This window comes from Denticeps clupeoides, chromosome 10 (genome assembly GCF_900700375.1).
Source record: "Denticeps clupeoides chromosome 10, fDenClu1.1, whole genome shotgun sequence".
NCBI classification, from domain to species: Eukaryota; Metazoa; Chordata; class Actinopteri; order Clupeiformes; family Denticipitidae; genus Denticeps; species Denticeps clupeoides.
Window position 1 is genome coordinate 7,956,032 of NC_041716.1, and position 23,346 is coordinate 7,979,377.

Below are 23,346 nucleotides of genomic sequence, written 5' to 3' on the forward strand. Positions count from 1 at the left end.
GATTATAGAGGGAATCGCAGAAGAAGTGCAAAAGGAAGCGTGTAAGACAGGTGCTCGTTCAGGATCAGATCTATTAGAACTAGATCTACGTCGAGCGGAGGCGTGGACGTTGGATGTGTTCTGATCATCATGTCACCGATTCGCTGCTCATTGAATCAGCGGGCCGAGTTGAGTTCTGTTCTGAGACTCTGGTAGATTGAGAGGGAGTAGAAAAAAGAAAACTAGGTTCAGTCAGGATGGATTTAAGGGTTAAGAGGGGTAAGAATTGAGAGAGGCAGCATCATGTCACATCAACTGGACGTGCAACGGACTGATGCACTTATTGTATTGTGCTAATTGCATTTGCACAGATGAGCTGACTGACAGTATTGACCGAGCGATATTAGTTCTCGTTGCGCTGTGCATGCCACGTTGATCCCAGTCCCCGTGTTTACACGACGGACGTCTTCTCTGAACTTTGTCCAGCGCGGGTCTGTTTAATAAGGATGGTTTTGTTGCCTGGTCAGGGGAATGTATTGTTTGATGCTCGAAGTCTGATAAAGTGTTCAGATGCCACTCCCGACTGGTGCGCGTTCAGGGATCAACCTGTCAGCTGGGAGAAGCGCCGCTCCGCTGTGGCCGGGTGAGAAAGTGGCCCGTCCACTTCTTTACTGGGAGCATTGGGACAAGGGCAAGGGCACAAACTCTGAGATAGTCGACACGATAGTAGTCCCTCTGCTCATCTAAATTCATCCCAAGTCTCGTCCTGTACTTGTTTTTATGTGTGTGTGTTTTTTTTTGTCTGGTGCTATTCTTGCTGGCTGTCAAATCGCAGATCGGGCTGTGAACTTTTTTTTATGACACCAAGAACGTGTTACAAAGCAGAAATCTGAAAAACTGCGGAACGCTGGCTCCTTTTTTTTTTTTTTTTTTTTGGGAAGGGGTAGTGTTTATGTAACTGTGGACCTGAAATGCTATGAAGCCCCACTCCCCTTCCCCCATCTCCAGCCGGGACTGAGCCAACACCGGGGTTGCTGCTGTTGTCACGGTGATGATGTGAGGAGAATGGGGCATCTGGGGACTTTTCATGTGCTGGGTCAGGTTTTGGAGGTCGCTTTTGCAGTGTTTTTCCACATACACACACACACGTAAGAGCAAAGTCAGCTACTTGCTGATGATATCCAATATACTGTTAGTCCGCAACTTTGATTATGTAACGGTGTGTGTGTGTGTGTGTTAGTTGAAAATAAAGCGATGCCTTACAGCTCCATGATTTCATGGTCTTCATCGTAAAGTGACAGGGATAGAAGAGCAAAGTCTCACAGATAAAGATGTCCATCTTCAAAAGGAGACTAAATTTACCACAGAAGTCACCAGCCTTAAAGTGAACATCAAATTGTTCTCCCTGATTTTGGTGAATTTACCATTGGATGAATACGTGAATGAAGAAGCATTTATGTTTTGCTACAGTAATGATTCTATGCAGACATGTCATGCAGCAATAAAGAACAGTAGAGGTTATCATTAATGGGGCTTTTTTGTTGCATGGCTTCATGGGTCTTTTGTGTTGCTTGTTCCATTTGTGTCCTTAGAAATTATATCACAAAGCTATAGTGAGTCATTACTCTGGGAGGGGTGTCTTCCAGGATGATGATGTCACCACAGGACACAAGCTTCACCGTAGTTGAGAAAATTATGTCACATAGTATGAACCTTTAAGTCACCAGAGCTGACGTCAGCACCAATTTTAGAATCAATGTTAGACTCTGTCTCCTTCAAAATACCAAATGTGGGAGTTTCTTCTGGAAGAAAGGTGTCTATACATCCAGTAAAGCACCAGAGACTGCACTGTAAAAAGTGAACGCTGGCTAAACTTGTAAGTAATCTGTAATCACACTGTCATGATCCGGACCGGCAGGGGTTACTCCGGATCCAGAGTTTCATGTTCGTCTCGTGTAATGTTCCCTGATCGTGTTCACCTGGTGTGTATTTATATAATTGTATAAAGCTATCCTGTTCGTGTCTGTTCGCCGTCGGGTCATTGCTGATGTTCCCTTGTCGTGTGCAGTCTGTATTAAACCCATGTCGTGTGAAGTCATGCGTATGCGTCCTCCTTCCTCGCCATGTCCAGCCCAACGTGACACACACCTAATATTTTAGCACTGACTTAATGTAAATAAACCAGGTTACAGCAGGTTTGAATTGTTTATTTACATTACGTCAATGCTTAAATATTAGCTATGACAGGTTACTTACAAGTTTTAAGTACATTTTATTTTTTAAGTACATTTTTTTTTTAAATTAAGGCCAGTGTTCACTTTTTTTCGGTGTGGAGAACATTTTGAGTGGAGATGTGTTTGAAGGTTTGAATCGTCCAGAATGAGGATGTAGCGTGGGCCACCAGCTGTCATTCAGCAAACTGACATTTCTATTACTATTCTATATCCATGTAACTACCTTACACTAGAGATCCTGCTTCACATTTAGTCCGGAGTGCTACTCTTTGCCCTAGATGTTTTCTTTTTCCAGGATGTGTTGTGACCTAAAATGACTTTGTATGTAGCACACAAACACACACACACACACACACTTACATATCCACCCACTTAAAACACACACCGCACGAAAACTCCGGATTCAATTCCACTTAGATTGCAAAAGCAGGTTCTGAAGAGTCCCTTCGACCTGTTTTTGTGGGTGTAATCTGTGAAACAGCGAGGTTGTCCAGCAGCTGACGTTCTGGGGTTCGCTCTCGTTGGTGTGTTTGACAGCGTTCCAGGGGAACCCACATGCTGTGTGCAAACCGCAGATATACGCCGAGGGCCCACGCGAACATCGTTTACATCGCAACAATGCCTTCCTGGGCGAGAGAGAACAGGGACACGGAGAGGGAAGAGGAGAGTGTGAAGGAGACAGGGACCTAGGAGAAACAAGGACAACGGAAGGGACGAGAGGGACAAAGGAAGAATTAGGGGTGCTTCCGCTGCGTCCGACAACTCATTTTACGCTTAATCTCGCCTGATTGTTTTAGCCATTCTTCTCAGCCTTCATAATGGAGCTAAATTAAGCTGGTTTTAATTGACGTAGGAAACTTCAAAGTTTGCGCTCAGTGGTGGGACCACTTGACAGAGGCCTCTGGAACATCCCAGTTGATTACGACGACCGCTTTACGTTCCGATCTGCTGGTAAGTGCGTCGCTGTACCCGCAGGCTTCATTTGGATACCCTGCCAGCGCGAGATTACTCTGAGCCGAGCTTTGCCCACACCCCTACACAGAGCCTCCTTGGAACAAAGACTCCACTGTCTTCTTGGATATGTTTTTTTTATCCCTGTTCATCCCACACACACACACAAAAAAAAAAAAGACCTTTTCATTCGAGGTGTGCGCAGTTCTTTTTCCCAAACGGGACAGGAAGTAACATTTATCCCCTTCCTGCCAGCCAATGCAACAATGTGTGGAAGTCAACCCCTCCCCAGAAACGCCCTTTCTTAAAGTCAATTCCCACCTCTGCCCTGTCGCAATGATGTGTGAGCCCTGCGGGGATTCATAGATGACTGCGGGGGACAGCGACACGGAGCGTCTCCTTTCGGGGAAGATGATGGCGGGATTTTTCACGTCGTGCCACGACTCTTCAGGTGCCGATCGCTCTTTTATTCCTGGCCGTCTTTAATCACTGTCTTATGAGTGCTAAGCTGGGAAAATGGGCCAATGCATCACTGGCTTTTCCTCAGGAGATCATTGTAGCAGGTCAGCGTTTCCACGTTGAGCCACGGGGGCGTAAACGCACTGGCGAGGGGGAGGGGCCATCGGCCCTTATTCTCTTTACAGCGGGGACTTAATTGCGGCAACAAAAAATAATCCCAGCAGTAAATGAAAATCAGCTACAATGCCGGGCGGGAGGAGTGAATTACGAGGAGAATTACGAGGTCTTGACTTACATCTCAGCTGCATTAAAGACGGCGTGCAGCTTGCGCGGGACTGCTTTAAATGTTGTGGTGCGAGGACGCAGTGAGGACGTTGAAACGATACGTGCATGACGTGTGCGTGCAGCAAACATCTGCTGATTGACTTGCACTGATAGGAATGGAGCCTGTTTTGCAAACGATGGCATTGATCGGCGATCGGGGGCCAAGCCTTTGGTCAGAGGTCAGCTGCACATGCAAGACTTGGGTGATGACTTTTGCTAGATCGTTGATTGGTTTAAACGGGAGCGAACGCTTCGTTTCTCTGGAGCCTTGCTTTTCAATCTGCGGTGAGTGTACCCGGTTACACCGAGGGTCTGGAATTTTTATTCAAAATATACAATTAAAACCTGTGAACCAAAGTAGCAAAGTTAATATTTTCACTTTCTGCGTGCTTGCAGTATTTTTTTAATACAGCACAGTTGATGGACTTTTCTTTCAAGTGCGGTTGTGGCTATGGCTGTCTGACAACAATGAATACTATTCATATTAGGAACCGCTGGTGTTAACGTGAACTTAAGCAGACCAGAAATGAATGAGCTTAACAGAATGTTCTATTTAGGATGCCTATGTGCTTTATGAGAATGCACAGGAATCAGTGGACTGATGTTTTCTTAATAAAAGATGTCAGCAAAAGATACAAAACTCTAAATGAGAAAGATTCAGAATGGACACATCAGTCTTAACTTAATAAAGCGATGAACCAACATGCCAACCAAATGTTAAGGGTCACATTAATATTGCTACTCTGACAGGTTTGTCTAAAGGTCAAGGACAGTGAGGGCTCTTTAAGGCTTTCAAAGGTTTCTCCTCTGGTTCTTCAGAAATAGGACCCTCAGCCTGCGCTCCGAATGTCAGGCCGCAAGCGAACCGTGTCTGTAATGGAGCCGGACTCGCTGTAGCTCAGATGAGCGATCGCTGTTTGATGAGTGCTCATCCCTGTCGACGTGAAGGTCTCCCGGCGAGGGCAAAAAGATTTCCCAGGGGGAATTGCTTCACGCCAGTCCTCACTGATCAATCAAAGCCTTGTTTAGCATGCTCCCAGGATCTGATCAGAGGAGATGGGTTACAGGAGGCCGAGGTCAGCTGGAGGTCATCCTCGACAGCCACATCCATGCTTCTTGTTTCCTTGAAAGCCGCGGCCTGACCAATAGCAATAAACGCTGATTCGAATGTATAAGAGCCTAATGTTTCTATGGGAGGACGCATGTCTATGAACGTGTTTTCAGCTGAGCTTGCAGGGTTAAAGCTGCAGAAAATGCCATTACAGCACCTCCCCCGTGACTGACTCCGATAGCACTTTTACGCTTGGTGACCTGTTTAGGTGCTTTTAAAAGTAGTCCAGCATGCTTTTTATGATCTGGAAACTGTCCGGCGGTCACCACACTCGGTCATGCTGAAATCTGGGGGACATTTTTTTAAGGGATTTACCGCTTGCCACGTAGCCTGGGGTTTATTCTGATGGTGTATTTCTCCCGGCCGGCTTCATGAATGTGGCATCTGGACCTTGGTGGGCAAGGCCAGCGCCACCCCGCCCTGCCTGTGAGGTGGCACACAGACAGCGCGGGAACAGTGATATTACTGTGGGACGTGACCGTCCTCCCACAACCAAAGTGCTGTTCTCCCTCGGCAACATGGCGAGGGGGTGCTGGCAAAGAAAATACAGTGTAGCTATGGAAACAGAGCCAAGTAGATCCCTGAAGGAGCAGAAGTTAACAGGATTCAAGGTCCAGAGAGAAAAAGGGAAATGCTCTGGAGCAGAGCTCTCTCTTCTATTATTAGATGATCGTCACACACACAGGCAAGGTATACAGTGTGTGTGTGTGTGTGTGTTTCTGTAGGTGCCTTTTAATGTGTGTGTTACTGAGTGTGTGACAGACGCCTGTGCTTGTCAGGTGAAGACAAAAAAGTTTTGGCAAGAAAAAAAAATGTCCGCTCAGGGTGGCGCAGACACTTATTTGGCGGATTTCTGTGTGACTTTAGGCATAATTCTCACTTGACATTGTGTGTCAATTAACTTTTTCTTACTAAACTAGTGACAAAACCACTCAGTATTTTTTCATGAATGAAAATTGATGAAAAATAAATTATGAAAACAAATAATGAAAATTGCAATGTATCAGTATCAGTACCTCCTTGGCACAAATAATGAAAGAAACAATGTTCAACTGCTAATAATAATTTATTAACTGGTATTAATGCTGAAATATATTTACAACAATGACCTGAGACCCATATTGTTAGCTTGTGGAGAAGGAAAGAAGGGGTTCTCTCCGTCCATCCCACCCTCACAGCTGGCATCGGCTGGGCCTGGCAATCAAGTTGCCATGGAAACAGTGGCAGGCTGAAGCGATGTCTGCTTGCACCCTTCAGACCTGAGAGTGAGAGCGAGGGGGGAGTATGGTATATGATACTGCTGCAAGACTCAGTTATTCAATTATTTGTAGAGAAAGTGTGTGTGTGTGTATGGGTGTGTATCTAGCTCCAGGCTCTAGCAGTATCAAGCAGGCAACACTCATTGCTCTATGATCTCGTGGTATATTTATGGTCAGAGGCGTTATTTGGATGTTATGATTCTTGTGGTCATTGGCGGGCTGGTGGCTGAGATCATCTCCACGTGTTCCATTACGTGCCTTAATGTCCTGAGGAGCTTGTTAGTGGTAAAAGTGACGGCACATGAAAGGGACTTCTTCTCCGTGTTTACCCAACTCCTCTATGAGATGCTGCCGTCTGGAGAGGAACATGAAAAGATCGACACAGCACAGAAGGCGATTGAAAAGATAGTTTTAAGGCGAGGAGATTAATTTTGTCCAGTTTGACTCACATGTGGGAGTGTGGAGCGTGTGAGGTTGTTGCTGGAGAACACGCCAATCTTCCAGTTCCCAGAATCCATTAGGGCATCTTACTGAGAATACTTACACTTTTATACACTGCTGGAACGTATGTTGAAGGTCAGAGCAAGTAATGAACAGAAATGTTATGAGCAGACACACACCAGTATGTTAAACAGCATATTTGAGTCCAGGGTGTGGTCTATGAGGACAGAGTGTGATTTATTCTATTCTATTCTATAAAATGAGAGCAAAATATTACTTCACATAATAAAGTAATTTTGTTCTTACCCTTGTCTTTAGCCCTGATTATTATTTCCTGGCTGAACGGTGCCCGCATACATTTTCTCTGTGCTTGTACGGTTCAATTAAGCAGCTGTATGAAGAGAAAATTGACACGAAAGTTAAACTTTTAAAGGGTGATGGGTGGGGCGGCCGGAGTGGGCGAGAGGGATGTAGTCGGGCTGCGGGAGTGCTTGTGAAGAGGAGGAATTAAAAAGATAAGCAGCCTCTCGATCATGAACTCGCACATTGTAGTGCTCACCTGAAGAGCAGGGATTTAGCACTTCTGTTTCAAAAATGTGGGGTGACAAGGGGGGAACCCTAGGAGGAAGGGATAAGGTCTTTAAGTGATCCGTCCTGAAATTGCAATACAGTTCCTCAACAAACGCTTGCTCTTTCTCCTAGAATCCATCTACCGGCGTGGGGCAAGAAGATGGCGCAAGCTGTACCGCGTCAATGGGCATCTCTTCCAGGCCAAGCGCTTCAACAGGGTGAGTTCCTGCCCACATCCCTCTCAGAGCAGTAATATCATCTGCAGTGAACTGACAATTGCTATGCAGAACATTCCACTGTCAATTATAACATGGATACCCCTAAATCACAGGCCCCTCTTCAGGCACAGATCTGGTCCCCCAACCTCATAAACGTCGTCTAAAATTACTTTTAGGCTTAAAATATAACAATAGACCTATAATAACAGCATTTGAGCTCATTTGTATAATTTATTTTAATGTTTTACAGTACCAGTCATTGATTATTATGTATAGAGACTATAAAGAATACGTCATATTCATACTTCATATCAGAGAAGCTGGATGAATGGGCATAATTAATTGTGGGGAAACAATAGATCGCTGGCAGGGCTAAACATTGCATAGTATTACAAAGTTTGCCTTTGTATGACAGTTTTAAAAGATCACTGGTGTGAATTATGTATGAAATGCAACAGTCTGAACCAAGAGGATTTGAATGAGACGCAGACAACCTTCTACATTCTGTGTTGGCTGGTAATTAGGAGGACAGCACACCCACACACACACACACACACACACACACACGCACACACACAGCAGGGGGGTTTGCTCTCAATAAAACGCTCCAGAGTAGTTTCTGCGATTTCAGTCGACACCATTACGAGAGATCACCTGCAGACAGGCCTCTTGCATTAATAATGTACTGATATTATTTATGGATGACTTAAAACATAGAAGAGAAGCTGAAAAGCCACTAGCATGACTTCAGACTGTGTTTTTTTCTGTTCTTTGTATCATATAGAATTTTTTTTTTATATCATATTTTATATCATCAGATTTAAAAGGGGGTCGCTTGATTGTAGTTCTGGTTCCAATCAGCCTCTGCTGAAGTGAAAGTGTCTTTTTCTCACATACAGTAAGGGACGGTCACGCCCTGTTACAGTAATGGACAGACATATACTGTCAGTGCAAACTGAGACAAAGCCGTGACTCTGTGTCTCAAGGGCCCTCTGAACCAGACCTGGTCTGCAGAACCATCAGCTTCAGGAGGGTCCTGTTCAGTGTTATGTTTCTGAATATTATTTTAATGAATAAATCTGATTTTAAACCCCAAGGGTTTTGTACTAATTCATGGCAACACCGCAGAAGCCGGTTCCTTCGTATTGAGCCGTGCCAGTGCTTAATGTAGTAAATGTAGTAAGCTGTAATAGGCAGTAAAATATTGAATGCATCCATTACACATCGCCTGACCTCTTTAGGAGGTTTTGTACAGTGTGTGTGAGTGCGCATGCAGTGACCAGTCTGGACGGATGGCAGGCACAGATAAGCTGACTCAGGTGCTTCCGCCAGTCTGCAGTGGATCTGCAGTAGAACCCTGATGTTCTTTTGCTATACACACTTGTCATTTCCAGGCATTCCCATCTGCGCCCTGGCTGGTTAAACACAGTGACCGGTTAAACGCCATTACAATGTAATCCTCCTCCTTTGACACAAGGAGGATGGGACTTCATGTATAGTTTACAGTTATATAAATATTGTACATTGCTGATATTCAAGATCGGGGTCAATAATACTACAACAAGAACATTTATCAGATTCTTGTTTGTTCTATACATATTGTTAAAAGATTATTTTAAAATTCCAGTTTACCAAATTAAAATTCCCATTTTGCAAACTTTGAGAGAAAATTAAAAAAAAGACTACAAAAGTTTTTTTGCTTTTGATGTGATGACAGCATGTCACACTCTTGCCTTCTCTCGACCACCTTAAGTTAGACAGCGGGGATTCAGTCCTCAAGGTTCGCGCTCAACACTTTCTTACCATTCACTCATGTTAATGAGCATAAAAAGAGGCGACTCTGGAAAAACACATTCATGAAATGTGCTTCATAACCACTACAGAGAAGGTGCATCAAAACGTTTGACTGGTAGTGTGACACTCGCCTATGAAACACTTAACCCTAAGTTGCTCCAGGGGGGACAGTCCCTGTAACTACTGACTGTAAGTCGCTCTGGATAAGGGCGTCTGGTAAATGTACCAAAGCATCAGTTGGACAATGACCATAACATATCTTAAAGACGAATACATTTTAAACTGTAATAAAGAGACACTGCACCTGTATTTTGTCACAAACCTCAGAATTTGTGGCAGCAAGGATCATCAGCACTTTTTCAGATGATGCGTCCAGGTGTCATCTTAGGCCCAGGGAGCATTTCTGACTTTCTTGTATAATCTGCGCCCTTCGTTTTCATCACCAAAAGGACTGATAGTGTAGAAGTAGGTCATCTCTCTCGCTCTCTCTCACTCTTCCTCCACCCCCACCCCCCTTCCCCTTGTCTCTCCAGCCTGTCTCAAGCAGCTAGAATCATTCCCAAAACTGTGTTCTTATTAATAGACTCCCTTGCCACAGATTAAATGATAATAATAATCACCACTGCCATTTTATGAAATGGAATCCTGTCGACCACAATTCAAACAAATACCGTTTGTTTTTCATCAGAGGACGGCTCTGACACCAATACACAGGGGATTGTAAAAAGACATTCTCTCTCTCTCTCTCTCTCTCTCTCTCTGTCTCTCTCTCTGTTTAAAATAAAAAGAGAAATAAAAAGAAAAGCGTTTCAGCCCTGCGGTAGAAGCTGCTCTCCCGAGATCACCATGTCTGAATGCTGGAAACGTCACGTTTTCATCTCCCTGTTCAAAGAGATTCATTCATTTATTAGCTCTTTATTCCCTGTTTTTTTTTTTTTTACACAACTTTTGAACGCACACATATGGTTTCTTGCCTTTAAATATGCACAGTGCACAGTGGGTTTTTTTTTTTTGAATTTGCAGCAAGCGTTCATTCCCGGATGACAGGTTCTTGAGGGGTTATTTCAGGATACTGGACAGATATGCTGCACTTTATGCCTGTGGTGCACTGATTTATTGGAAATGATCCAACGCATTAAACAATTTGGAAATAACAGAAGCTGCTATAGCCCTTTGGATGACACATACTGTCATTTATCTCCTCGATCAGTTCAGACCGTGGTGGCCAACTGTGGGCAGGGTTCATGCGATTCTGGAGATGGCTGAGATAATGTATCGATCAGGAGGAGACACAGCGGCTTTGTGAGCCTGACAGTCCGTCTCTGGGATCAGACAGGCCAGGGAACCAACCCCTTCCTCCACCCTGACCTTAATCTAGTGCTGAGGAGCCACTGGATCGATATGAATTATGGTAGGAAGAGAAAAAATTACAGTATTGAGGAGAGCAAGAGAGACACTGGAAAGATGAAGAGGGAGGTGAACCAAGAATGCAAGGCTTTGTAGAAATCCTGACTGCACAATGTTCCTGGGTGGGGCAGACATTTTACAAGCCAGTAGTAACATCAGTCAATGAATCACTTCAACAATTACACTTCAACAAAATACTTGAAGCTTTCAGCTTTTTGCTTCATATTAGAAATGTTTTGTTCAATAATTTTTTGCACAAATCTGATTCCATATTGATAAATGCATCTGCTAAATGCCATAAATGTAAATGTGTTCAGGTGTGTCTGAGCATGTGTGTGTTGCTTCAGTACAGGTGTAACAGCGATTATGTATTCAGAATACAAAAAGTTAGTTCCTAGTTAGTTCCCCTTGTCATGTATTTTGACTGTCGCATTTCCTAAGTCATAAAACATACATGGGTCAAGTTGATGTGAATGATACAAAATGATATAAATGATGATATTTTATTTAGATTCCAACAGAAATGAAAGAAGTTGTTTTTCATGCCAGGCCCAAAGAAAAACTAATGATACAGCACAACTGTATACACATTTATAAAATTTATAAAAAAAATTGTATATATTTTACAAGTACTCATAAAGTACTGAATACAGTACTTTATGAGTTGTAACAATATATATTACTGAGTACAACAATGGCACCTTATAGGTTCAGCCATCACTACTTTTGTTTAAAAAGACAATTTGGTCAAGCCTCAGTATGTGTTTGCAACTACTTTACTCCAAAGGAGTTTAGATGTTTGCTGTTCGATTTCTCTGAACTCTCAGTTTCTGAGGGAGATAGTGAGGGATATGAAAAACAACATTACAAAAGAGGATCTGATTCTCTCCTGATGTTGTTGCATATGTAAAAATGAAAGGGAGTAGCAAGAGACAGATAGACAGGCAGAGGGAATAATTACTGAGCCTGATTCTGTCTATTATTTCCTTTCTGCTCTCCATGTAAGCAAGCGGATGTGCGCCTCCTGCTCACCTCAGGTTTTTGTGTATTATGTGTGTTACTTTAATGTATATGCACCTGTACTTTGTGTGTATGTGTGCAGGAGCAATACTGTATTGGTTGTGCATTTGCATGCATGTGCATATGTATTTATTGTGCATGTGTATTTACTTTTTTGAACATTTTCATTTACATTTACGGCATTTGGCAGACGCCCTTATCCAGAGCGACTTACAACATGCTTTCAAGTTACCATTGATGAAGTGATCAATTCCGGTTCACTAGGACCCCAACTATGAATACAATCTTTTTATTCACTCTGTTGTAGATTCTGTACACAAGTTCGACAATAAGAAATTTAATTTAATTTAATCTAAATATTCTTTAAAGAGGAAGGTCTTGAGCTGTTGTTTGAAGGTGCTCAGTGACTGAGCTGTTCTGACCTCGAGGGGAAGTTCATTCATTGAACATGGGGACATCTTCTGGTCTCCACCATAAAAAGGGCTTTGGAATAGGACTCAAGTTTGTGTGTGTGTGTGTGTGTGTGTGTGTGTTTCCTGTTCCCTCTGGGAATAGATAGCTGGTCAGACACTGAGTCTAATGCTCAGAAGAGCGTCATGTCAGTCTGACTGACTCCTTTCATATCATCTCTGTTTCTGTTCTATGGCAGTTTAGAATTCTGTGGTGAGCATGAGGTGTGAGACAGAGAGAAAGGGAGGGAGAGAGAGATGATGGAAGAAAGGGAAAGAAAAGGCCGAAGTTTTTTCTCCTGTGACTCACAATTACCTGTGGACATTTGTAACTCAATATGGAGTCTCTTTTTTTCGCTCCTCTCATCTCAGTACTTTTTAACAGAGACCTTTGATCATTCTCAATCTGCTCATTTTGTTATCTGAAAATGAGGGATGCAAAAAAATGGTTCTCTGCCTGCCGCTGTAATTACATAATTTGAGGAATCCATCTCTGAATTCTGATATGCTGCTATCACTCTGCTGGTGTAATTTTGGTTGTTCAAGGTCATGTTGGTTCCTCCATCTCCTTACACACTTATCTCTGGGTTGCTCCATGTGGGCTGAAGCTAGGATAAGTGCTCATAATATAATATAATATAATATAATATAATATAATATAATATAATATAATATAATATAATATAATATAATATAATATAATATAATATAATATAATATAATAATATTACAATAAAATAATATTTGTTTTGCTGATCACAATATTTAAGTTACAAGCATCTGTTGAATGCAACTATAAATGTACTTATAAATGTTTGACAAGTAATTGTGAACATGCAAGAATAAAAGAAATAAAGAATTCCCCAAAAGACAGAATGCCAGGCTTCGGTGTAACACTTGTTCTATGTTCTATGGCCTTTGGGTGTTACCCTTGTGGCTGCTCTAGCCATCAACATGAATGCTGTATTGTATAAGGTCTGGCTTCCTGCAACTTTTAGCTCCGCCCACCTCATCTAAACTGTCTTCCTATACAAAAGTGAAGTGATTGTCACATGTGATACACAGCAGCACAGCACACAGTGCACACAGTGAAATTTGTCCTCTGCATTTAACCCATCACCCTGAGTGAGCAGCCATGACCGGTGCCCGGGGAGCAGTGTGTGGGGACGGAGCTTTGCTCAGTGGCACCTCAGTGGCACCTCAGTGGTACCTTGGCGGATCGGGATTCGAACCGGCAACCTTCTGATTACGGGGCCGCTTCCTTAACCGCTAGGCCACCACTGCCGAATTAGACATTGAATGTCTAATTCGGTCTGGTAGTTCTGCATGTGTTGATAATTACACTATAGTAGTAAAAATACTGTTCTATGTATACTTTTTTCAATGGATAAGATTGACTTTGCCTGCCCTGAGATGAACCTGTACTGCACTCACCACTCAAGGTCAAAAGCTCTGCGATTGTAACGAAGCAGAGCAGGACCAGGCAACAGGGTACGTCGTCTCGCCACAAATTGTTTTTTTCAAGATGCTGTAGAACATTCAGTCTTCGCTCATTTATGGGGCTTAACAAAAAGGGAGGTACGACCGGACAGTGAAGGCAGCGTGTTTAATAAAGCGGCAGTGTGTTTAATTAAGTGCCCTGGACGAGAGCCAGAGCGGGGCGAGTTAATGCAGATCAAATGGAATAGTTTCACAGGCGGCTGGCTCGCTTAGCAGCTCGCGCTCCATACATCACAGGGCAGATGCTGAGAAAGACAGAGAGAGAGAGAGAGAGCCTGTTGTTGCCACGCAGTAATGTTTGCACGCATTATCCGCACTCAAACACTCTGTGTTATTGTGAGCCTTTAATTTATAGCTTCCTATTATTAACTTCTTTTTTTTTTTTGCCTTGTTATTATGTGCTTATCTGATGTTTCTGCACTGCTAGTTTCATTCAAAGTTTAAGACAAGGGACAAATCTATAAAAGGATGAGGAGTAAATTAACTGATCATAACAGGCTATATCTTAAAGGCACCCTGTGTAATATTTCTGGGAATCGCGTAGCCAAAATTTAATATAGTACATTTTTATTAGTGTATAACCACAGGTAGTTGCAAATTCTTGTGTTCTTGAGAACTTTAGGACTAACATATTTGTAGGTCGCTCCCACTTTTCTTTTCTACAGTAGCCCAGAACAGACAAAACAATCTCACAAAGAGCACACATTTCACTTTGAAGTCACCTTGAGTCCAGCTCCAACTGGATTGGAAACAGAGTGATGAGGGAAGGTAGTTAGAGAGCCGAACCAGTCTCTGAAAGAGCAGGTGAAAGAATACTATCTTGTCTTGTCTCTGCCATGAAGAATCTTTATTTACGCATTGATTTATGGACCTTCAGTTTAATGCCTTTAACAGTTATGTGTAGTGAGGCTGCAAGCTCATGAATCTCCATGAAGGTAAAATTGGAAATATTCTTCCAGCTAAATATTGTACCTTTTACATACTTGCAGTAACTATGGAAATCAGCAGATGAATTGCATTGAATTTTGTTCATCCTTATTTGCAAGAAACAAACAAAAAAAAATGAGATTTTACAAGAAAATATTTGGATCGCTGAGTAACAACATTAAACATTACATTAACATTAAAATACAGTAAGTGAAAGTGAAGTGATTGTCACATGTGATACACAGCACATGGTGCACACAGTGAAATTTGTCCTCTGAATTTAACCCTTCAACAACCCGCTGATTACGGTGCCACTTCCTTAACCGCTAGGCCACCACTGCCCCCAAGCACTGGTAACCTAAGCCTAAGCCTTTTAACTAGTTTACACTAGAAGCAAATGTTCCAAATGTGAATATCATCCATCCAAAAGAAGGTACTAACTGTACTACAGTGTGGATATTGATAATAGTAAGTGCACTGCATTTAAACCTACAGCAACTGTGAAAAACAATCCTGATTGTTCCAGGTACCACCAGGTACCACCAGAGGGAGCCAAAGTACAACAGTTTTAGAACCAAGGCAGCATTGCAAATCATCTTTCATAAATAAACAGCAATTGATAATATTTGTCTTTATTAATTCCCTTGATGATGATGTTTTTGGACTGCTGCCTACAAATGATTTTCAGTGGTTCTCTATGAAGTGATTCCCATTTTTCTGTGTCATGTTAATGTTCTGTATCTGCATACAGTATCTGCACCATGGCTGCTCACCAGTGCTTGTTCCTAATCAGTGACCTGGTCACCCAGCATTGCTCATTGATTGATCTGTTGCCCCCCCCCCCCCCCTCTCTCTCTCTCCTCACAGAAAGCTTACTGTGGCCACTGCAGTGAGAGGATATGGGGCCTGGGAAGGCAGGGCTACAAGTGTATCAACTGCAAACTGCTGGTTCATAAGCGCTGTCACAAACTAGTTCCTCTGACCTGTCAAAGGCATATGGTGAGTAGATCTTTCCGAACGTCCACGCTGTCAGCATGCGGTAGTTAGCTGCTCTCTCTGGACATCAGTTATGACCATTTGAGTCAAACACTTTGACATTCTGTAGAATTAGGCCTTTAATTTGCATTATGGCATGAGAAATAGTAACTAAATTATTATTATTGCCCTGTCACTGTGTAGCACTTTTGCAACTCACACCCCTTAGCTCTTATTTGCCTAAACAGTAATTACACACTAGTACACAGTGATTACCAAAATATTGATTAAACAAAGTTTGTCTCATGACAAAGAGCGGTGATAGTCCATCTTCTAGGGAGGATAAAGAAACAGTATTGTGTGAAGAGCAGATGTTAGCAAGAATGTTACTGAAGCTTTATGGAGATTAATGTTTTGGAGATGTTATCCTGTTGAGAGGATGTGTATATGTGAGCTACTTTTAAGTTTATTTTTATATACAGTACAGGCCAAACGTTGGGACACACCTTCTCATGTGTGTGTTCATTCATTGTTTTGATGCCTTCAGTGAGAATCTACCAATGTAAATGGTTATGAAAATAAAGAAAGCACATTGAATGAGAAGGTGTGTCCAAACTTTTAACCTGTACGGTATATTGTTGTTTATATATAATTTATACATAAAAACATGTAATTTGTTGTTCATGCTTATATGAAATCACAGCATCTGTTGACTTGATCAGCAATATATGTGAATAAAGTTGAATATATAATGCATACTTTTACTACTTGGGTGTATGAAAAGCAGACCTGGCTATGGATTCATAGTCCCGATTCAGAGCAGTCTGCATGGCCAGATATTATTCAATTTATATGCTCTGTGGTTGGATATTGATCTATGAGATGGCAGGGTTCAACTAATGCAGTGAGATCATAGCCTTGTAGACCTAACACCACCCTGCAGGCGGGGCAGCCAAACCCCACTGTTGTTTTACTTTATTTGCGATGCCACAGTTGTCAGGTTCTTGTGCGTCATGCTGTGCTTTGTGCTGCCTCAAAAAGGCTTAGATGTTAAAAAGGCATTCAAAGTTCTTATCTCAGTGAGTAAGTAAAGTTCACATGCCTGTGACTGTCTCATAATCACCCGTGGAAAACAAGGACACAAGCACATGCTTTAGAGTATGTACGTACAGTACTGTGCAAAGGTTTTAGTTTGTAGTGAAACTAATTAAACTAATAGTTAACTAATTAAACTTTCGTTGTTTAGAAAGGAAAAAGTGAAGCGATTGTCATTGTAAAACACAGCACAGCAGATGGTGGACCCAACAAAATGTCTCCTCTGCTTTTAACCATCACCCTTGGTGAGGCATGACAGGCGCCCGGGGAGCAGTGTATGGGGACGGTGCTTTGCTCAGTGGCACCTTTGTGGTTTATGATTCGAACTGACAACCTTCTGATTATGGGTCCTTTTCTTTACCCGCTAGGCTACCAAAAATCTGTTGATATCTACAAGAACTATACGAATGAAGGATATACTACAGGCAAAAGTATATAGACCGTAGTAAAAGTATTGTATTATCTGTAATGAAGTAATGTTAATATGAGTTGATATTGTTTGTTTTCCTGCTCTGTAGGATCCAGTCATGCCATCACAGGAACCCCAGGTAGATGAGAAGAGAGAGGAAGTGGAGCTCCCCCCAGAGGACTCGGAGGATACTGACGGAAGTAGGTCTCCCTCCCCTCTTCCCTTTGAAGGTCGTTCGTTCCCTGCCTTTTTTTTTTTGCTTTTTTTTTTTTGCTTTTCCAGTCCTGTTACAGTGTGGCCCTGTATTTACTGTAGGTGGGGTGGGTGCAACTGACGTCCTGACCTAGTTGGAAAGCAAGACTGGGATGATGTGAGATTATTGGTCTTTGGCACCATCCTCTGGCCAATGGAAGAACTGTCTTTTTCATAAATGTTGATATGCCCAATGTGCAGATTCAGAATTTTTCTCAGTATGGATCAAGTACTTTTAGCCTGTACCTTAACTTGCTTTTGAGACAGTGGTTGTTGATAGCTGAGCTCAAGACATCATCCACAGCTCTGCATGTCTTATCAATACAGCTCTTTTATTCAGTTCTCCACGTAACAGCCCGTGGACATCTTTTATAGGCACTTGTCATTATTCTAAAATATTAAGTACATTTTTAAAGAATATTTTTAAAGGATTATGCCAGTGTATAAGTCAGTTGTAGTGCCACTGTGTTGCCGAGTTTGCTTTTCCAGCACTTGTGTGAAATGTGTAATGTATAAGACTACCCAAGTCCACACAAGTCACCCCCTGATGCTTCCTTCATAATGGCCAAGAATAATTCTCTCTGTATTTGGCTAACTTTGTCACAGAACAGTACGTACGGTCACAGATGACATGTCAGTTGTTTATTCAAATACGAATACAAAGAAGAATATTATTAATTATTCTTCTCATCTTCATATTTTAGAGTTATATTATAGAGTATGTTGGTTTAGAGTGTGTTGCTGTATTTAAGGCCAGTTTTGGTAGGATATCATGGTGTTCTGATATCATGTTTTTCAATTTGGCTACATAATAGAGGACAAATAGTGGAATATGCATGTTTCATTTTAAGACATTTTGCAGGGAACTGTTTATGGGTCAACGTGATAATTTCTGAATGGGATGAAATCAGAATTGTAAGTCAGTCGCTGAGTCAGTATATACACAGTTTACAGTGTATAACATTTCACATAGACACCCATAGTGCATTTATACAAAATAAATAACAAATTACACTAAATTACTAAACATTACTAAAAATCTATAAACTGTATAAAAATTTCTGTACTGTAAACATTAGAAAACAAAGGGACATACAGCGCATCAAAGTGGCTGCGCATTGTGCAAGGGGTGGTAGTAGCCTAGTGGGTAAAACACTCGCCTATGAACCAGAAGACCCGGGTTCGAATCCCACTTACTACCATTGTGTCCCTGAGCAAGACACTTAACCCTGAGTTGCTCCAGGGGGACTGTCCCTGTAACTACTGATTGTAAGACGCTGTGGATAAGGGCATCTGATAAATGCTGTAAATGTAAATGTAAGAAGGGTGTAGAAATGACTGTTACAGGTTATATTCAGATTAAATATTAAAATATTATGATAAAATTTTTAAAGTTTATTCTTATTAACTACACATCTTAAATCAAACAGCAGCTAGCTGGGTAAATAACTTAATGTGGCGGTTAATGGTTGTTAATGGTTTTTCCGAATGTGCAATGGTGACTGAATTTGAATGTGGCTTTTGATAGGCTGCAACTGTATAATATCACTACTACCAGTCTACTTTCACCCATGGTGGTACCAGTCACACTCAAATATTACCATATGCCCCTCAGACTTTGCTGTCTGTATGTAGATGTTCACAAGAGAAGATATTGTATATGACTGTCTGTGCGAATTGAAACTATGAACAGTTTTAAGGTCAGGAAGTGTTTTTTTTGTGTGTGTGTGATATGATACCTAATACCCGATACGTGTCTTGTCTTTAGTACCCTTCCTCGCACACAATCGGAATGTGGACAAAGCTGAAGATGACTCAGAGGTGAGGGTTCATTTAACTTCTTCATTTAAGTGTTTTAGGTGCAGGGCTCTATTTATTGTAGATTCAAGTTTTAAAAGCAGAGTGCAGGAAGCTCTTTTGTTAGACTGATAGTGGAACAATTGTTGAAATCAATTTTCGTGGGGACGGTTCAATACACTTAACTTTACGAAACAAAAAAAAAAAAAAAAAAAACAGCTGTGTGTTTGTCCATATGTGTGTTTTAGGAGCTGAAAGCAGTGGTTGACGGGATTGATGGGGTGAAGATCTCTCAGGGGCTGGGACTGGGCGATTTCGACCTCATTCGGGTGATCGGGCGGGGCAGCTATGCAAAGGTGCTGCTGGTACGGCTGAAGAAGAATGACGAGGTGTATGCCATGAAGGTGGTGAAGAAGGAACTTGTTCATGATGATGAGGTACAGTGCGGTTTATAGTTTATAGTATAGTTTTCTATAGAAGTGCCCTGATACATCCTGGACTTGCTTTAGGTAGCTTTGGTCTTTCTTATGGTGACTCTGAAAAAAAGAATTTAGTTTGCAGTTATCAGACTGATGCAGTAACAAGTAACATTAGTTGCTCAATAATGTTATTACCTTTACCGGTAATATGATTATTTGTACGTAATCAGTTTTTTTTTACAACATGCATCCGTTGCGGATCAGGTCAGTACTATATAATAAGCTTGAAGCGTCTAAGGCAGCAACACAGTAGCAAAGACCATACTTTTTATAGATTTACACCTTTTCATAATGAATGCAATGTTTTAGGTTATGCAGATCAACAATTGTTGTTCCAACAGAGCAGGTTTCATTTTTGAAAAATGCCAGTTGTATGACCATATTATTGAGGTGTCGGTGTGGAAAGTAACACAGTTTAACATAGTGTACTGTGTACTGTAACAAATAACTTTTGTAATATGTAAAGTAATATTAGTAGAAGGTGAATTATCACTCTTCCCGAGTAACTTGACCAACGCTGTGGACAAAAATGTGGAATTGGTCTTTTGTCCTGGAAAAGGAGGGGTAGAGGGAGAGAGAGATTACCACTAGGTGGTGCTGTGGTCACACCGTTTCCTTGCTTGTCCGAAACACATTCTGAGTGTGTTGTTCTAATCTTTAGAGAAGATGGTTTTCACAACACTCTATGGTTCATATATCAGTGATATTAGTAATGAACAAAGAGCTGCAATGTTCAGATGAGTCAATCTCTGTCTGCATCATTGTGTCTCTTCTTGTCAATATGAAAGGCTTGTCTTTATGATCATTGTATTTTTTAAAGCATGGGTATTTGTTTATTTATTTGCCTTCTACAAGCTACATCAAAGACTGGTAAAATAGGCTTCTAATTCTTTAATTGACTCATGTTTGTGAGGTTCTTGGACCGACACAGATCATCAGTGGGACAGTATACCGGAAGCTAAATTGCTGGCCTGTAATTCATTAGCACATATTGTTTTAAATCCGAGCTAAAAGTATATAAAATTCATGATTGTACAGGCGAATAGCATGCCTTTCTGAAGGTATTTTGTGCATTGACGAAAATGACATGATGTTTGTGAAGAAGTTACCGCTTCATGACAATGATGTAAAAGTGGTGCTTGTATTGTATTTACAAAATTAATTGTTTATATAGTAATTAATTTTATGCCTTTTTCCTGTCTGTATAGATGTCTTCATAGTATAGTCAAAGTGAACTTAAGTGTCATCTCAGTTATGAGCAAGTATCAACATGCAAATATGACAAGACACTGTGATCAAACGTAGACAACATTTTAATTAAATGTAAAAAATTTAATGTGCAATGGGACATATAGAACAGCTCCAACGTGTAACAGTGTGGCGGCTGCCAGCTGCCCTTTTCAGCCCTATCTGCTGTGGAGGGAACAGGTGGAGTTAGTAGTTTGGGTCGTTGCTACGGTCATTTGGTCAGAGAGAGAGATATATAATTACATGATATACATAATTTTGTTTTCATGTAAGCTATTGGATGTTATCATCTTGCTGTTTTTCTCGCACAGAATATGTCTAAAATATTATAAAGACTAATTATTTCATTTAATGCATTAATGCTTGATGTCAGCAGGGATGAGTTGGGCAGAGAGGTCCAGCCACTCGACCCATCATGGCCCACCGGGGGTCTACGCCCTGCATGCTGAGAAAGCACAAACATGCCTCGTACTGTCCGACTCCGGGCTGTCTCTTCCACTCTTTCCTCTTTTCCCTTCTTTCCTGTCTGTCATAATGATGAATAGCACCTAGTGCTCCAGCCGCCCGTCTGTTTAAAGGGCATTAATTTCTGGCTTGGCTAATGCTGAACGGGGCTCTTTGTGCTCCGGGGCGTTTGGCTGTGAGGTCCGCGTTGCAGGAAGGAGGTTGCTTCCGGCGCTGTGACCCGGCCAGGGATCTATTGTACCATAGACTCCTTGTAGCTTTTTTATTATTTTTATAAATCCTCCTGGATGCACCTTTTTTCAGGACATCTATATTTGGACCCAGATGAACCGGTGACCCGTTTTTCTTTTTTTTTTTTTTATCTGCGGGTTCCCTGTGGGATTCTGCTGTGGTGGCATGAGGTTATTTTGAAAAAGATGAGAGAAAAATGTAATTTAGACTGTATTAGGCCACTTTATTAGGTACACGTTTTAAATTCAAACTTTTAATACAGCCACCCAGAATCCCATCCATCGGCAGTCAGCTGTGACCGGACATAATAGCCAGCCAGCAACCATCCTGTGGTCAGAACTTGAATACTGCTAAAGGGATAGAAGACGTGAATACAAAAAAGGATTGCCCAAAAAAGATGGTGGTGCAATAATTAACATTTCATCGGCGAAACATTTTAACACATTTGCATTCTGTAGCTATTCAACAAAGTCCTTCACTTGTCAGCCATGATCCTGCCTCGCATAACTAATGAAAGAGGTTACTGAAGGACATTAATCAAATGCAAAAAACATTTGCGTCCGCATTCAAAATCTTGCACAGACATGACCTTCTGTGTTATTGTGATATTTTGCTGATGACAATGGGCAAATGGGAAAACGCACTGTTGGACCCAAGGCCGAATCACACCAAGGAGCATTGTGAAATGATAGCTGTGGGATGATTCCCTTCTGTTTTAGTGGTGGCAGTCAACGTCGAGTTGTCTAGGTTGGCCTTGAATTTTATTCCTGTAAATCTTGAGGAATACAGCAAGGGGGGCCTGCAGAATCCTATTCATCATCTTACTCCTGGTAAACAAAAGCTGGAGGGACCAGGCGAGCAGTACTGGAGGCTCGGAGTATACGAGGTGCAGTGTGAGGTGTAATAAGGGCTGTGAGGTAGGATGGTGCTACTCCATGTTTGGCTTTGTAGGCCATTTTGAATCTGATGCGTGCAGCTAAGGGAACGTAGCAGAGGGGTGGTTTGGGAGAATTTGGGAAGGTTGAAGATCAGTCGTGCTGCTGCATTTTGTATTATTTGTAGAGGTCGGATGGTACATAGAGGTAGACCAGCTAGAAGGGAGTTACAGTAATCCAGTCGTGAGATTACTAAGGACTGAACGCGTATCTGGGTGGCCTGTATTGACAGATAAGGGTTGATCCATCTGATTTCGTACAGAAGGAATCTACATGAGCAGGAAAGATTTCTGATGTGAGTCGAGAGTTGGTTGTCTATTGTTACTCCAAGGTCGACTCAGTCAGGTTGTGTCAGAATGTTGTTTGGAGGCTAACATGAGCTTGGGAATTCATAGATATGATAACATAACGGCCAAATACAACCTAAAACAATTGTTCAGCACAAGTGCCAAGGAGGACCATCATTGATTGGTCATCTGTTCATTAATATTGTTAACTTTTTATGTTCTTAACACTCATTACACATTGACATCCCCACTGTATCCGTGCATGAATGTTTGGTGCATGAATGATGGAATAATGGCTATGAGCTGTGGTTTGCGGTGTACTGTAGGGATTGTTTTTCCAGAATATCTGCTTATAAGTCTCCATATCCAGAGTCGTCCCCATCCAAATCCTTGTTTTAGCTCAGCTTCATCAAGCTGGAGGTAGCAGTACAGATATTTCCAGTAAGCAACGCATTTCACTCTCTTTCGGACAGCCGTCCTGGTATCAGATATCACAAAGGTATGCGTTCTTACCATTCTGTTTCTTATCT

At 41.7% G+C, this 23,346-nt stretch overlaps 1 protein-coding gene across 9 annotated transcripts in view; it reads left to right on the plus strand.

Annotated features, from left to right (window-relative positions):
* Positions 1-23,346, plus strand: part of prkcz (protein kinase C, zeta) — an 84,774-nt gene that overhangs the window by 34,145 nt on the left and 27,283 nt on the right. For 7 of the 9 annotated variants that reach the window (XM_028992596.1, XM_028992598.1, XM_028992603.1 and 4 more), the window contains 5 exons: positions 7,461-7,546; positions 15,511-15,642; positions 17,232-17,322; positions 19,143-19,195; positions 19,420-19,608. In XM_028992596.1, the coding sequence (XP_028848429.1) occupies positions 7,461-7,546; positions 15,511-15,642; positions 17,232-17,322; positions 19,143-19,195; positions 19,420-19,608 (551 nt within the window). Of the gene's footprint in view, positions 1-3,504; positions 3,616-7,460; positions 7,547-15,510; positions 15,643-17,086; positions 17,145-17,231; positions 17,323-19,142; positions 19,196-19,419; positions 19,609-23,346 lie in introns of those variants that run through there. The other 2 variants (XM_028992597.1, XM_028992602.1) reach the window with 2 other exon arrangements.